Raw genomic sequence first — 17,056 nt, 5'->3', positions numbered from 1 at the left:
AAATAACAGAAACAGTAGAGGTCCAAAAGACTTGGCATACACATACGCAAGTCATTAGCCTTTCATGAACAAGTACAGAAAACATAAAAAATATTGTACTCTATCCATCTAGATACAAAAGTCAAAGGGGTTAAAAGTCACACTTCATCCCTAGTTGCCCTGATGAGACTTGGCATCACCTCAGAAAGATGTATTGTTCCATGGAGTGCAACCCAGATTTACCAAAATGATACTTGAATTAATCTAACAAGAGGTTGGACTGCATTTGGAATTCCCTTCCTCAAAAGGCAGTGGGTTCAGAACCTTTAAATATTTTTAAGGCAGATGTAGATAGATTCTTAATTACCAACGGAATGAAAGATTCGAGGATATGCAGGAATGTAGAGTTGAGATTGAGGTTAAAATCAGGTCAGCTGTGAGTTTGAGTGTTGGAGCAGACTTGAAGGGCCAAGTAGCCAACTCTTGTTTCTTCTTGGTTTTGTATGTCAGTAGGAGATCTAAAGATGGAGACTGTTTCCATTTTATAAAGACAGACTTCCATATACTTCCTCTTTTGTATCATTCCGATAGAAATCAGGAATTTATAAAATGCACCAGCTAAGCTTCAACCTCCCAGATCAAAACTTCCTACCAATTCTTTTTTCTCTAAATTAAGAACCTTTAATATTTGAGCTCAGGATCACCAAATTGTTTAGTTGCTGATTTACCTTTTTGTAATCTTTTCTACTCAAGTATCAGTTGCTTAACTGTTCATCCAGGAACTTTTAAAATTGACTGAAGAATATGGTGCTATATATCCATGTGGAGTTGTTTTATTTCTTCCACAAGGATTTAATTTTATCCTGAAAGAACAATTTTTGAAACTCTGGTCAATTGCAGTATCATTTGAAATGAGAGAAGGTAATGGTAAATTTCGATGTAAGCAGGTTGCTGCATTAAGTTGTGAACACTGAAGTGCATAAAAACTATAAATCTCACATAGAAGACATTTTTCCGTTTGTCATTGTCTAGTTGGTCATGTTAAGTTTGTTAATATCTTTTCTAATGTTATGTAGAAACTTTATCATTAATTAGTGGCTATTAATTGTGTGAGCACACGGATCTAGGAAGCACTAAGGGCAAGGGGTGGATGTAAACAAGAATGAGTACTAAAGGGAGATGACTTGGTTTCTGTCTCACCGACCAGCTGGAATTGAAATTGATATTAATAGCAAGGGATTGTTGCCTAAAGGTGAGGATTGGAAATGGAGTTCTTTTCAGGCAGAAGGTTGCAATTTCAGTTGTGTTTGAAAAGAAAACCAGAAACCAAGTGTACAAGTGTCAGGTTATGATGTCCCACCAACATCTGTGAATAGAATACAGAAAAGAATAAAAAATTGTAACGTACTTTTACATGAAAAATACAGTGATGGGTTTCATAAGTCGCCCACCATGGCGCCTACATTAATGACACAAGTCATACAGTAGAATTTTTTAAAAAAAAGTTAAAATTAAGCTAAAGTTCATCACAGTTCAGTCAACAGTTGCTGGGCTCGGGGAAAACCGATGAAGGAACAATGGAATACCCTGAAGATGCAGTCCGGACAAGAGGTCATGCCGGGCTGCTGGAATACTGGGCCTGAAGCCTCTGAAGAAAACAGCCATGCCAGGCCGAGACCTGGAGGAGACTGCCTGCCAGGTTGCTAGAATACCTGGAAGATGAAGACCTCCATGCTGACAAGACTGCCACTTCTGGGTGCCTGAAGGAGGAGGCCTAGCCACAGACCTGCAGCCTTAGCCTAGCCCGCGAGTCTGGGCCATGTGAGTTGGGCCTGGGGAGGCAGTCCAGGACCTGGTCCTCACTCGCCAGGCTGGGGTGGAGCCATATCTGGTTCATTCTGGTGTTGTCACTGGAGTTCTCATCCCTCAACCACCACTCTCCAGACTGAAAGAATGAAGAAGAAAGGGGAAGAAGAAGAAAGAGAGCTAAACAAAAAAAAAAGAGAAATGAAAGCCGACAGGAGCGGATGAGCCTTGGACTCATCCCATCATCTTTGGATAAGAGAAGCTAAATCTTATGGTCAGTGGGAAAATTGAAGTGCCTATGTGGGTTTCTGCCATGTGATCTGGTTTCGTCCCACCGTTCAAAGATTAGGTTGATTAACCATGCCAAATTGTCCCATGGTGTTTAGGGACGTGCGGGCTAGATGGATTAGCCATGGTAAGTATGGAGTCATGAGGACAGGCAGGATTCTCTTCAGATTCAATGGGCCAAATGGCTTCTTTCAGCACTGTAGGGGTACTACACTTATATGGACATGGACACAGACTCCATGCTTATTAAAGAAAAACAAAAAGAGGACTGGTTGTGGCACTGGATCTCTCCCTACTAAAAGCAAAATTAGCTGCAAAGTATTGAGTTTGGGGCTCAAAGTTCGGCCATGGAGGAAGGTTTGGATGATTTAACATTTATGGACAACACTTACAAAATAGATTATTTATTAAATTCATGTGAGTTGGGCCAGACTTTGACAAATACTATTACATTTACACTTCTACAGAATTGAGAATGTAATTTTGAAAATAGTTATTCCAGTTAGGATAATGATATTTCAAGTCATATCTAAAACATCTGTTGATCACACAGTGGCCATTCCTCAGGTTCATCAATTATAATAAGTATATATTAGAACACATATTGTGCTAAGTTTAACAGACCAATGAAAGATTACAAAAATTCTACTTGGAAATTCCTAACCCACTGTTTGCCTTTCAATGCTGGACTATACCAAAAGGTGTCAAACTTGGATAGACTCCTGTTATTAACTAGTCAGATTTTTAGAAAGAAAGGAATAAACACACTTGAGTCAGAAAGGTCAAAAACCTTCAAAAAAGTAAAGTCCTCGGAAAACATTCATTCCAAGCATGAATCATGATTCCAACGAGTCATTTAGCAGCAGTATGAAGAATGGTAGTAGCAATGCGAGATTGCCCAGATACCAGCTCTAAGTGTCAATACAGAAGCAGAATCATAACTAAAAAGGCATGAGGATAGGAGGCGCCTCTAGGAATTACAGCAGACAATAAGAACTAAGGAGCTATAACAGATCAAAGACCTGGGGTTCATCTATCTTTATGATGTGCACTGATGATTTTCTGTGAGGGGGTTACATGGAATTTGGGCAATAAAATGAAATGTAACATAAATGAGGAGTTTAAAGATTGGTAGCCAAACTTCAGGGACCTTTAAATACATAGCATTAGATATCAAGCAGAACATGTTCAGAACATGTAAAAATCAGCAATTTTATTTAGAAAAAGTCAACAAATAGGACCAGGAATTTCACTTAAAAAAAAAAGATTCTACGTCCGAGGTGGAGTCAGACAAGTTACGTTCGGTCAGTTGAACTGGATGAGATCCATTACTACTTATGACCTATGGAATAGAGTACCATATTAAATCATGGTTCGGGAGGTTCTGAGAGCAAATTAAATATTAAAAAGGAACTAAATTTGGATAAATGTAATCTAAAGTATCCAGTATTGGGTGATCCAGAAGATTTGAAGCTCTTCACTTTTAAGCAACGTTTCACACACCAACCTTGCAGAAAGATATCCTAGAATGGCAGGGTTCATTGTATTCTTGGTGGGAATGAATAATGAATGTTGCTCTTTGGCCTGGGCAGCCAAGGCTATAAAAGATGGATAAAAAACACTTTAACTACTGAAACACTGGCACTAGTAGTAGCAATAAACTATGCAAGTATACGTGTCTTATATATTATGCAGATAATCACTCTTTGGAACAATTTTCATTTGATACGAGGTATTGCAAAGAAAAATTTGAGAATGGATCTCATGAGTGTAAATGAAATATTGGAAAGAGATTTCAAGAAAGTATGTTGACACAAGTCACCAAGTGTCAGACTGTTTTGGAAAGAAAAGAGAAATGCTTGGCCTAAGCAATTTAGATATCCCTGAAGAGTGATATGTTGTGTTATCATGAGAAGAACATTGATCACGTTACAAGAATAAGGTTAACAATTTTTTATTTAATTACTTGTATATATTTTCTGCAAAAAAGTTTAATAAGTTAAAATTAGCTAATATGGGATTTGTTAATGATTATAATAATGTGTCTCAAAGAAAAAAATAATTACATTTTTAAGAACTTTTGGGAAGACTATAATTAAAAAAGTTTGATTTTAAGAAGTGAGGAACCTGTTAATGTATAGTTAATTGGATTCAGTTGGTATTTTCCTTATTTATAGAGTCTAAGGGTCAGAGTTATACAACACAGAAACAGACCTTTGTCTAACTTGTCTGCACCAGCTATTGCAAACTGATCTCGTCCCATTTGCCAGCATTTGGCCCATATACGTCTAAACCCTTCCCATTCAATATACCCATTCAGATGCCTTTTAAATTTTGCGATTGTACCAGAGTCCTCCACCTTCTCTGGCAGCTTTTCATACACACACCATCCTCTGCATGAAAAAGTTACTTGTCGGTCCCCTTTCAATCCTTCCTGTCTCACCTTAAACCCTATGCCCCCTAGTTTCGGAGCCCCCTACCCTGGGATAAAGATCTTGGCTATTTACCCTAACCATGCCCCTGATGATTTCATAAAAGCTCTATAAAAGATCACCACCATCAGCCTCCAATGCTCTGGGTGAGTGGGGGGGAAGCCCCAGCCTATTCGACCTCTCCGTATAGCTCAAACCCTCCAATCCTGGCAAGATCCTCGTAAATCTTTTCTGAACCCTTTCAAGTTTAACAACATCTTTCCTGTAGCAGAGAGCCCAGAGTTGAATGCAGTATTCTAAAAGTGGCCTCACCAATGTCCTCTAAAGCCACAATATGACATCCCAACTCCTATATTCAATGCAGTGATCAATGAAGGCAAGCGTGCCAAATGCCTTTTTCACCACTCTGTCTACCTGTTCGACAACACTCCCCTTAGCCCTACTATTAAGTGTATAAGTCCTGACCTGATTTGCCTGTCCAAAATGCAGCACCTCACATTTATCTAAATTAAACTCCATCTGCCACTCCTTGGCCCATTGGCCCATCTGGTCAAGGTTCCATTGTACTGAGATAACCTTCTTCACTGTCTACTATACCACCAATTTTGGCGTCGTCTGCAAACTTACTAACCGTACCTTCTATATTCACACACAGATCATTTATGTAAATGACAAAAAGCAGTGGATCCAGCACCAATCCTTGGGGCACACTGCTGGTCACAGTCCTCCAGTCCAAAAAGCAACCCTCCACCACCACCCTCTGTCTCCTACCTTCAAGCCAATTTTGTACTCAATTGGCTAGATCCCCCAGACTTCAAGTGATCTAACCTTGCTAACTAATCTACCACGTGGAACCCTGTTGAACACCTTGCTGAAGTCCATATAGACAATGCCTACCACTCTGCCTTCAATCTTCTTTGTCACCTCTTCAAAAAACTCAACCAAGTCAATGAGACATGATTTCCCATGCACCATGCCATGCTGACTGTTCCTAATCAGTCCTTGATTTTCTACTTGCATGTACATCCTGGCCCTCAGAATCCTCTCCAACAACTTACATAAGACGGACAAAAGGCTCACTGGTCTGTAATTCCCTGGCTTTTCCTGACCACTTTTCTTAAATAATGGCCCTTATACTCCTCTAGGGATTCACTCAATCCCAGATGTCCACACCTGACATATGCCTCCTCCTTTTTCTTGACCAGAACCTCAATTTTTCTAGTCATCTAGCATTTCCTACACCTACCAGCCTCACCCTTTACCAACAGGAACATACGGTCTCTGAACTTTCACTGTCTCATTTTTGAAGGCCTCCCATTTTCCAACCATCCCTTTACCTGCAAACAGCCTCCCACACATCAATTTCTGAACGTTCCTGCCTAATACCATCAAAATTGGCCTTCCTCCAATTTAAAACTTTAACTTTTTGATCAGGTCTATCCTTTTCCATCATTATTTTAAAACTAAGAATTATGATCACTTGTCCCACAGTGCTCTCCCACTGACACCTCAGTCACTTACCCTGCCTTATTTTCCAAGAGAATGTCAAGTACTGCTTATGTTCTAGTTGGTACTTCCACATATTGAATAAGAAAATTTCCTTGTACACACTTTACAAATCCATCTCCATCCATGCCCTTAACATTATCACAGTCACAGTCTATGTTTGGAAAGTTAAAGCCCTTACCAATACAACCCTATTATTCTTGCAAATATCAGAGATCTCCTTACACATCTGCTTCTTAATTTCCCCACTGGCTATTGGGAGAACCTATAGTACAATCCCAACAAGGTAACCATCCCTTTCATATTTCTCAGCTCCACCCATATAACCTCACTGGACCTTCTCCCATGAATAGTCTCCCCTAAGTACAACCGTAATATTATCCTTAACCAATAATGCCACACTCCCTCCTTTCTTGTCCACCCATAGCATCGACACCCAAGAACATTGAACTGCCAGTCCTGCCCCTCCCTGAGCCATGTTTCTGTAATAGCTACGATATCCCAGTCCCATGTTCTGAAGCATAGAACATAGAACAGTACAGCACAGTACAGGCCCTTCGGCCCACGATGTTGTGCCAAACTTTTACCCTAATCCTAAGGTTGTCCAAGTTAAGCTGCTTTACCTGCCAGGCCTCTTGTCTTGAAATAAATGCAGTTTAATTTATCATTCTTGTTACGTTCTCTGTTGTGCTTTTGCCTGCCTTGACTATTTAACTTGCTCCCTTTATCTATTGTATCAGCCTCAGGCTTCTTTCTTTGGGTACCCTTCTTAGTAGTTTAAAGCCTCCCGAGTAGCACTAGTAAGTCACCCCTTCCAATTCAGATGCAATTTGTCTCTTATACAGGTCATTTTTACCCCAAAAGAGATCCCATGGTTAACCATGATTTAGAAACGACAGCGATGGCTATTAATTGCCTGAGGAGACATAGGGGTGGGGATGTTGGTCGTGACAGAAGCTGTAACATTGAGCTTATTGACGACTCAATCCACAAAAGGAAAAAAAAATTTTGTTTTTAGTTTCATCAACTGTCTTGTATCCAAACTGACACTACAGAGTAGGAGTCCTGATAAAGGGTCTAGGCCCGAAACGTTGATTCTCCTACTCCTCTAATGCTGCCTGACTTGCTGTGTTCCTCCAGCCCCATGCAGTATCGACTCTGATGCCAGCATCTGCAGTTCATGCTATCTTCTAGGGCAGAAGAGTGCTGGTGTACTTGTGTGTTCCTAAGCAAGTAATGTAGAGGCCCACACTAACACAGCAATTTAGGATACAGGAATTTTAGGATACAGTAACGTTGAGCCAGAAAATATAGGTTCAAGTTCCACCTGTCTTGGAATGTACAAATAAAATACCCAAGCCATACTAGTCTGAAAAACAAACCACATCTGAGCTTAAAAGCTAAACAGACTCAGGTCTGGTTAGAACTTAAATCGATACCTGAGAATACCATGTGCATGAGGCTTGGGGTGGAGACAATGTTGCATGCAGCAGTCCTGTGCTGATGCAAGCAAAAACTACACATTCATATTTGCAAGCAACTATAAACTGAAAGGCTCTCTGGTTTGGATTTACACCAAGAAGTTACAGAACACTTGGTGAAATTCATCACCTGATCTTTAATATGATCCGAGTGTGAATCTAATCTTCAGCAGTATCTTAATTTCAGATGATAAGAATTGTTACTTTTAACAAAGGGCTCTTTTGCTAAATGAACAATTTTTACAAAGTTTACATCTAGTGCTTATCAGATGGAATGCTGACAAACACTCAATCTTCTAAATTTCTATTAATCCTGTAAAGGTCAGTTCAAGACATTTTTTTCATATACACAATTACTGTCAGCATAGCTCCAGGTCTGAAGGATTTCCTAACATAGCTTTGAGTCTTGGGAATTGAAGTCTCATGGACTGTCAGCTATAGGGGTGGAAAAATGAAGTATGAGGTTGTAAAAGTTGGTGAAAGGTGGCGACTACACATCAAGGGGAAGGAGGCAGCTACATTTGGTGAAAAAGGAGGTGGCTTTAAGAGAGGGAGGGCAAAGAAGGAAGTTGCAGTATGGAGGCAAAGCAGGGACTGCAAAGCAGGGGGAACAGGGAAAATGGCAAGTAAATGGCACTAAATCAATGTTCGTTGAAGAGCCAGTGCAGATACAATAGACTGAACAGTCTCCTTCTGTGCAGTAACAATTTTGTGATAACAGTCAAACAATCTAGTATGGATTGAGGGCTAAATATTTGGCCAGTGCACTGAAGTTAAGACCCCTGAACTTTTTACCATGGACTCATCAAGTCCAATTAGATAGGGGTCTCACTTTAATGTCACAAAACAGACAGACAGCACCTCTGACAGTGCAGCATTTCCTCAATACTTAAAATGGTTTGAACAGCCTCTTACACTATATCAGTGTCTTGTAGGACAACAGGAAAGATTTGCAGGGAAAAAAAAACTGCAAGAAAATAAGAGATGGAATCACAGAATTGTTACAGTGCAGAAGCAGATCATTCCACCCATCACATCCACATGTGACTAGGTAGGATGATTCTGCAGAAATGGAAGATAAAAAAGGTTTTTTGACACTGGACTGAATCCTCCCAGAAACAACAGGTACAGCAAGGTCAGACAGAAGATGCTAACAGATCACTGCTGTGAGCACAATCCCAACAAGATTTGGATTAAAATGCAACAGGAGACCGCAGGCCTCAGGCCTCAAGAAAAGCTGCCAGGCAGAAACATTATTTTGTTTATAAAACAACTTTCTTTAGATAACCTCAAAATGTCTTACAGTATATTATGAAGTACCTTTGAAGTGGTCACTGATGCAATGTAAAATTTACAGAATGACTTAATAGCAAGTAGCTACCTCCTTCAAACCAGGTCATACAAACATTGAACTGCTTATAATGCATTATATGGCAGCAATGGCACAACCGCACATCCCAAAACCTGGGACGGCTACTACTGTTAAAGATACTTCACACAACAAATCCTGTTCATGCCAACCTCAGTGCACGATGCATACTTACTAAAGCTCACATTGATGTTTTGAGCATTTTGATCACATCAAGATGTTGCAATTTTAAAAAGGCACCCAATATTAATATCTCCAGGATATTAGGGCAGCACAGTGGCTCAGTGGTTAACACTGCTGCCTCATAGCACCAGGGACTCGGGTTCAATTCCACCCTCGGACGACTGTCTGAGTGGAGTTTGCACATTCTCCCCGTGTCTGTGTGGGTTTCCTCCAGGTGCTCCGGTTTCCTCCCACAGTCCAAAGATGTGCAGGCTAGGTAGATTGGCCATGCTAAACTGCCCGTAGTGTTCAGGGGTATGTACATTAGGTGGGTTATAGGGAGAGGAGTTTGGGTGGGGTGCTCTGTGGGTCAGTGTGGGCTTGTTGGGTTGAAGGTCCTGTTTCCAAACTGTAGGGATTCTATGATTTCTATGATAATCAAAGGCAGATGAGCTGAATTGGAGAAGGATCTAGGAATTGGTTCACTTTGTGGTGGCACCATTGGTTACAAGAGCATGGAGGGAACAGTGGATTGGTAAAAGACCCTGACTACAACCATTTGTCACTTGTCCATGCGATCACTAACCAAATTACAGTCAGGCTTGGTATTTAATAGACTGAACTATTCCTGTGAAACTAAATCACAGGAATGAATCCCCTCTCAACATTACTCTTTACTTTTATTTACTTGGTAAGTATAACTAGGCATTAAGTTATTTTATAAGTGATTCAATATAATAATTGAAATATCTTACTTTCCACATAAGTGTGACTTGCAGATGGTTGGTATCTGACAGATCTGTTGTGTACCAGACATCCAGTTGCCCTGTGGGAACTATGTAAAGACAAAAACAAAAGGAACCTACTGAAATATCATAATCTGAAGTAAAAAGTTTATTTATGTTCATTGTAAATGTCCAACATGTAAGCTTTACCACACCTCACCTTCGAAACACAGTAATCCTACACTATCAGTTTTGATAGTGATAAAATAGAAGGATCAATCAACATCAGGCATATTTATGTACAATGTCAATAACTTAGCCATCTTTCTTTTTGATATGGAAGCAAGGTTAGACAGTGATAGGAACTTCCCCTCAAAATATTGACAAAAATCGGGTGCGACAAGCAAGGCTGGTGCATACTTGCTGTGACATCTCTATTCATGACTAGTAGGACTACTGCTATATTCTGCACAGGATATCACATTTGGAATGCATTCTGATATGCAGATGGATTTCAAATTTTAGACGTCAGCATACGCATGCATTGCTGCAGTTATTGGATTATACATCAGAATTGACAGGAATTGAATTACACCCACTAAATTCCAGTGTATTTACTGACCACAGTGTGATTTTACTACAGCATTACAAAGTCAAAAGAATTAATAATGAAAGAAGTGTTTTAAATGTGTTTCACACCTTTGGTCAAATCATTAATTACTGCATCATAAGGAAACTAACAAGGTCAGCAATTTGTTTTGTAACTGATCAGGAGTTTCTGAGTCAGGAGACAGGGTGTGAAAAGTACAGTACAATGCCTCTTTGGAGGTCATTTCAGCTAGTACCATTCCCTGAAACCTACCCTCTAGGGTTTTGTTCCCTCACCTAGAAAACCCTAACATTTCTGAAGCTTAAATTTTACAGAAATTTTGATGCCTCATCTGATTCTTTATGCATGAGCCAATACTTTGAACATTGGCAGAACGTGTTTATTGAGAGCATAATCTGCTCCACACCTAAGCTCCAACATACACGTTCCAGGAAGACTCAAAACGGTAAGGATTAGAAGCAGGAACCCAGGGACACTATGTCCCAATCAACAGATCAGTTACTTCAATGAAAACAAAAAAAAAACTGAAGTCATCTTGCCGTGCGTAGCCCCTTAGCACTAAGCTTATAGCAGATATGTTCTCCAATTTCCTTTTGTCTATTTTTCTTGTAGAATAAAAAAAAGTCGATGCACATATTCATCAACAAGATAGATTGATGCTCACACAATAAAGGAATTATTCCATTGAATTGGTTTTGCATCAACTCCAACAGCACAGCAATGGTGGGGAACTTTACCTGCCTCTGGTGTCTTGCTTACAAAGGAAGGGCTCCACTCACTCCATTGTCCTTGGAACTGATCAAACTTAGAGCGAACCTGGAACTCATATTCTGTGTAATGCTCCAAATCAAACACATCGCAATGTGTAAAATTGATTAAGAATTTCTGAAATCAAAACAGAAGAAGAAGTAATTATAAATGGAACCTGGATGAAGAGTTGTTTGAGTCTCAAACAAGACTGCACATTTTGGCTTAATAAAACATATTTCAATAAATTCTTTGCAATGCTTGGCAGTTGCTTCCACTTGGTGGAATAAATGGCAGCAATGCAAGAGATGACATGGTGGATTTTGTAAACAATGGCATGTTAGTGGTGGAAACAGGACTGATCAAGGAGTGGCCAAAGATACCAATCATAAGAAAGGTCACATGTACTACTATGACCTGAATTGACTTTTCAGTGTACAGAAGTTTATCCTCTTCATGCTCTTCAAGTGGTTGGTCAGGCAATGTAGGTAAAACACATCATCCCTCGACTCCTGCTTATAGCTTTTGTTGAAGGAGGAGTGGTAGGTAGTGCCATTCAATGGTGTAGCCTATGCAGTATGGCTGCCTTCCATTATTTCTAAGATAATCCCACTGCGTCCTATTTGAAGGAAGGGAGTTGTAGAAATAGTATTCCACAAATATTAGAAAGACAAATTAAAATAAAATGTTGTTGGCAGAAGCGCAATATCATAAACTCTTTTAGAAACAAAGACTGCAGAAATCCTCAAAGTGCTTAACATGCCTGGCAACCTTGAATGCCCATTTTATATGGGCACAATGGAAAGCAGGACAGTGTAACGGTGTCACTGAATGAAAAGGCAGTGGAGAATACAGTATAATGAAATGGTGAGAATCTGGTATAGCTAATCTACAAGACACATGCACTCGAATACTTTTGGAAATTCAAAGAGTACTTTGAGAGAAATTCAAACTTTTCTAAGTAGAATAGCCAGTTTAAAATAAAAAGTTACCTTTTCCCATTGACTGTTGGTACTTTGATATCGGATTTCAAACAACTTTGTGTTCTGATGGTCTTGCCAATATATTGTACCAATTAGCTGTGAGCTGCTGCTAAATTCTACCTTTCTGATACAGGGAGGATTGGGTGTCACTAAAAAACAAAATAGATTAATGCTGTAGCTACTTTGTGGATATCAATATATTTGTTTCATAAGTGAGATCAGATATGATTAAATGTAGAAATAAAAATATTCAGACTAACAGCATCATAGAGTCCCTAAAGTGTGGAAACAGGCCGTTCAACCCACACTGACTCCCCAAAGAGCATCTCACCCAGATCCATCCCCCTACGCTATATCCATGCAACCCTGCATCATGTAAAAACCTAAACCATATTCTGTGGGATGTTTGAATACAAATGCACTGACAATAGTTAATTGATTTTCAATGTTAACACCCATCTTTATAAAGACTAAGTCTCTATTTCACATTGGAGGTTTAGTACTGATGCATGACTCGTAACACAGAGACCCACGTAAAGTTCTGGAGGCCCAGGCTCAAATCACACCATAGATGGTTAAATTTGATTTCAATAAAAATCTGGAAGTAATGTCTAGTGATGACCAAGAAACCATTGTTATAATAATCCAACTCGTCCACTAATGTCACTTAAGGAAATCAGCCATCCTTACCTGATCTCGCCTACATGACTCTAGGCCCACAGCTATGTGGCTGACTCTTAACTACTCCCTGAAATGGCCTAGTAAGCCACCCTGTTCATGAACAACAAATGCAATGTCCACATCTCAAACAATTAAAAAAAAAAAAATCACTTGTCAGAAGGTGCAAAGGTTTGGAATTCTGGGTTGCCATACAGTGGGATATACTTGTCTATGGGTTGAGAAACCACAAAAACATCTTCAGCAAGAAATGGCAAGAAGAAATAAAAACACTGTTTGTACTGGAGTATCCACAGTATGAACTGAGGGTTAACAATACTCAATTTTACCTTAAATACTACACTCAAACCACACAACGTGATTATTTCCTGCACAAAATTCTGCGGTTATTTGAAAGTCATGCAATCACAAAAAAAAAAATCAATAATAATGTAAGTTAAATTGGATAATCTTAGCCTAATTATCCAGCAAGACCTAGTACAATCCACTATATAAAAGTGTCCTTGTGGTACATTAGAGACTGTACCAATGTCCCAGGAGGTCCTGGATCAAGTCCCACTTGCTCTGGAAATGTGAAATATCACTTAACAGGTTGATTAGAAAACATCTATTGACCACCACAGCATCCAGCTGTTTCCCAGACAATTTCATTTACTAATCTACCTAGAAACCCCATGCAGCTGTTAACCATTCTTTATGTCAAAAAGTTGTTGACAAGGATCTAAATCATTGAGAGAAAAATCAAGACAACCTTTCTTTATGGATAGTATTTTTAGCTGCTGCTCTATGCCTGGAATCTGATTGATGTGGCAGCGAGGGAGAGAAGCAGTTTGTGTGCAAGTAGGAAGGGGAGAGCAGGCAGTGTGGTGGCTGGAATGGCATAGCATAGCAGGTGAGGAATATCACTTGGCAGACACCACAAGGAGAGCTTCGTCAGCCTTGGCCTCCACCTCCAAGTAATGAATCATCGTTCTGGTGCCAACTACCCTATTTCCTCAGAACTCCAGTAGTGCCATCATTGAAACTGGCTGCTGCTTTTAGTCACTTAAGAATGGTAGAGTGGCTCTGCATACATCTGTGCTCTTTGAGTCAGTGACAGATGGTGTTTGCTACAAATGCAGTCATCTACACACCCAGAGAAAACAATGTGGTGAAATATTAGCTTCGGGCCAGTATTGTGCAGCTATTTACAAAAACAATATTGGCAGAATGCTAGGATTTAAGGAAGAAGATGGACATCCAGTCTCTTTTGCCCCAGATTGATCTATCGTACAGTGCACATTTAAAACAGGTTTTAAAAACCTTCCACACACCGATCTCATCCAAGGTGAAGTTTATGACTGCTGAAGTTCGATTCCCTAGTTGATTTGAAGCAGTTACCCAAGCTGAATAAACCGAGGATGGGTTGAAAACATGCCCAGATTCACTTGCAAAGTGCAGCAGCCTTTGGACCTCTAAAGTCTTCTTCTGCTTTGTGCAATTTCCAGTTGACAACGTTGCAGAGGTTTTTGATGCAAAGAAACTGTGTGACTCATTTTTGAACCTGAAAAACATATTACATGATTTTTAAAAACCAATCTTTGCATTTGAAATGAAAAGGTGCAATATTTTATTCTGTGCACTAAGAGAACAGCAATAGCAATAACCAAGGTGCAAGATCAAGTTCAAAATGACTCTACAAAACACAAACTATGTCTAAATTATTTAACATTCACATGATTGGTATCTGCTAAGCTGCTAGATATGTTATTAGGCAGATGAGAATTTTTTTTTGCCAGACAACCTACGTTCTGTACAATATCATTATACCAAGACCGTGCATGTTGGACAGTGTGAGTGTGCAGTCATAGTGTGATAGATAATGGTCTCTCAGATGGCTGATGGCTCTCAGATGGTCCCATTGGGAACACCCAGCATGGGTTCATGAAGGGTAGGTCATGTTTAACTAATTTGGTGGAATTCTTTGAGAACATTACCTGCATGGTGGACAATGGGGAACCTGTGGATGTGGTGTATCTGGATTTCCAGAAGGCATTTGACAAGGTGCCACATCAAAGGCTGCTACGTAAGATAAAGTTGCACGGCATTACAGGTAATGTATTGGCATGGATAGCGGATTGGTTGACCAGTAGAAAGCAAAGAGTAGGGGTAAATGGGTGTTTTTCTGGTTGGCGATCAGTGGCTAGTAGTGTGCCTCAGGGATCAGTGTTGGGACCTCAATTGTTTACAATTTACGTAGATGATTTGGAGTTGGGGACTAAGTGTGGTGTGTCAAAATTTGCAGATGACACTACGGTGAGTGGTAGAGCAAAGAGTGCAGAAGTCACTGAAAGTCTGCAGAGGGATATAGATAGTCTAAGTGAGTGGGCGAAGGTCTGGCAGATGGAGTACAATGTTGATAAGTGTGAGGTCATCCATTTTGGTAGGAATAACAGCAAAATGGGCTATGTTTTAAATGGTAAAAAATTGCAGCACGCTGCTGTGCAGAGGGACTTGGGTGTCCTTGTGCATGAATCGCTGAAGGTGGGATTGCAGGTGCAGCAGGTAATTAAAAAGGCAAATGGAATTTTATCTGCCATTGCTTGAGGGATGGAGTTTAAAAACAGGGAGGCTATGCTGCAGCTGTATAGGGACCTGGTGAGGCCACACCTGGAGTACTGTGTGCAGTTTTGGTCTCCTTACTTGAGAAGAGATATACTAGCACTGGAGAGGGTGCAGAGGAGATTCACCCGGTTGATTCCAGAGTGGAGAGGGTTGGATTATGAGGAGAGACTGAGTAGACTGGGATTATACTCATTGGAATTCAGAAGAATGGGGGGAGATCTTATAGAAACATATAAGATTACGAAGGGAATAGATAAGGTGGAGGCAGGGAAGTTGTTTCTGCTAGCAGGTGAAACCAGGACTAGAGGGCATCGCCTCAAAATAAAGGGAAGCAGATGTAGGACTGAGGTCAGGAGGAACTTCTTCACCAAAGGGTTATGAATCTGTGGAATTCCCTGCCCAGTGAATTGGTTGAAGCTACCTCGCTGAATGTTTTTAAGGCAAGGCTAGATAAATTTTTGAACAGTAAAGGAATTAAGGGTTATGGTGATTGGGCGGGTAAGTGGAGCTGAGTCTCAAAAAGATCAGCCATGATCTTATTAAATGGCAAGGCAGGCTCGAGGGGCCAGATGGCCTACTCCTGCTCCTAGTTCTTATGGCTGATTGGTGCATTACCATATACGTTTTTCCTGATGTCAACAGATCAACATTTAAAACCATCACAGAGAGAGGGGGAGAAGACAGGTTTACAGAAGTTGCAGTTGAAGCAGAATGTTTCACCAACCGGCATGGTTAAAGACAGAACCATTGCATAGTTTAAGGAGGAAAAAAAAAATCTACATAAGTAGTTGAAACAAGTCAACACATGGGGTTATAGAAAAGAAAAAAAAACATACAATGAACAGGGGTATTAGTGGAGTTGCTCCAGCAAAGTAACTGCTTTCTTTTGTGCTATAAATATCTTATGTTTTATAGGATGTGCTAGTTGCTGCCTGGAGGGGATAAAGAGATTGTTGAAGATGGAAGACAAGGAGGTGAATGATAGTCAGATTCCCATGCAGGAGTTCAATCATGAACTAGTCAAGTTTGGACATCAAAGCATTTACAAAATAGATGCAAGAATATTCACAGCATATGTTTTGTTTTGAAGGTACAAATTTCAAGGCAGAGTGGCCTTACATTCTGATTCATCTCCATCATTCAGTCATGTTTAAAGGCAACATCAGTGTTAAAACTAGAAAATCTCACCACAATATATGATTTGTACTGATGTGCATGATGCGTCCTATAAACCAGCTGCATGATACATCACCTTCTCTTCCATTTTGAATGCATTTCAAGTTTTGGGGCTGATCTGGAGGATCTGAAACAACAAAATTTGGAATTTTTGATGCAGAATTATTTCCTAGAAATTTTTAAACATTTGTCACCATAAGGCACATAATGCAATGAACTAGTGAATGGTAGTGACAGGCATGAGAGCTATTTTGCACCAGTAATGCTACACACACAGCAAAGATAACAATCTTAAAAATAGAAAATGCTGCAAAAATACATCAACTAGCACGTGTAAATAAAAAAAGGACAGTTTAAGCTTTTGGTGTAAGATACTTCCTCAACTCAAATTTGTAAAGTAACCAAGCTCTTAAGTAAGATGGCATGTTCTGTATTAGAAGTGGAGGCAGTAACACTGGTGAGAGAAACAGAAGAACTTCCAACTTTTCTCCAAGTTGTAAATGGAGTCCT

The 17,056-nt window shown here is 39.9% G+C and overlaps 1 protein-coding gene across 4 annotated transcripts in view; it reads right to left on the bottom strand.

The window, feature by feature from the left end:
- il12rb2 (interleukin 12 receptor, beta 2a) overlaps positions 1 to 17,056 on the bottom strand; it is a 49,738-nt gene that overhangs the window by 17,916 nt on the left and 14,766 nt on the right. For all 4 annotated transcript variants that reach the window (XM_048602294.1, XM_048602295.1, XM_048602297.1 and 1 more), the window contains 5 exons: positions 16,559 to 16,673; positions 14,080 to 14,309; positions 12,098 to 12,237; positions 11,096 to 11,243; positions 9,779 to 9,858 (listed from right to left, as the gene is read on the bottom strand). In XM_048602294.1, coding sequence (XP_048458251.1) covers positions 9,779 to 9,858; positions 11,096 to 11,243; positions 12,098 to 12,237; positions 14,080 to 14,309; positions 16,559 to 16,673 — 713 coding nt within the window. The remainder of the gene's footprint in view (positions 1 to 9,778; positions 9,859 to 11,095; positions 11,244 to 12,097; positions 12,238 to 14,079; positions 14,310 to 16,558; positions 16,674 to 17,056) is intronic.

The sequence above is a fragment of the Rhincodon typus genome, chromosome 10, assembly GCF_021869965.1.
Source record: "Rhincodon typus isolate 14 chromosome 10, sRhiTyp1.1, whole genome shotgun sequence".
Lineage (NCBI taxonomy): Eukaryota > Metazoa > Chordata > Chondrichthyes > Orectolobiformes > Rhincodontidae > Rhincodon > Rhincodon typus.
The sequence above is the reverse complement of the archived record's forward strand: the minus strand, read 5'-3'. Positions and strand labels throughout refer to the sequence as shown.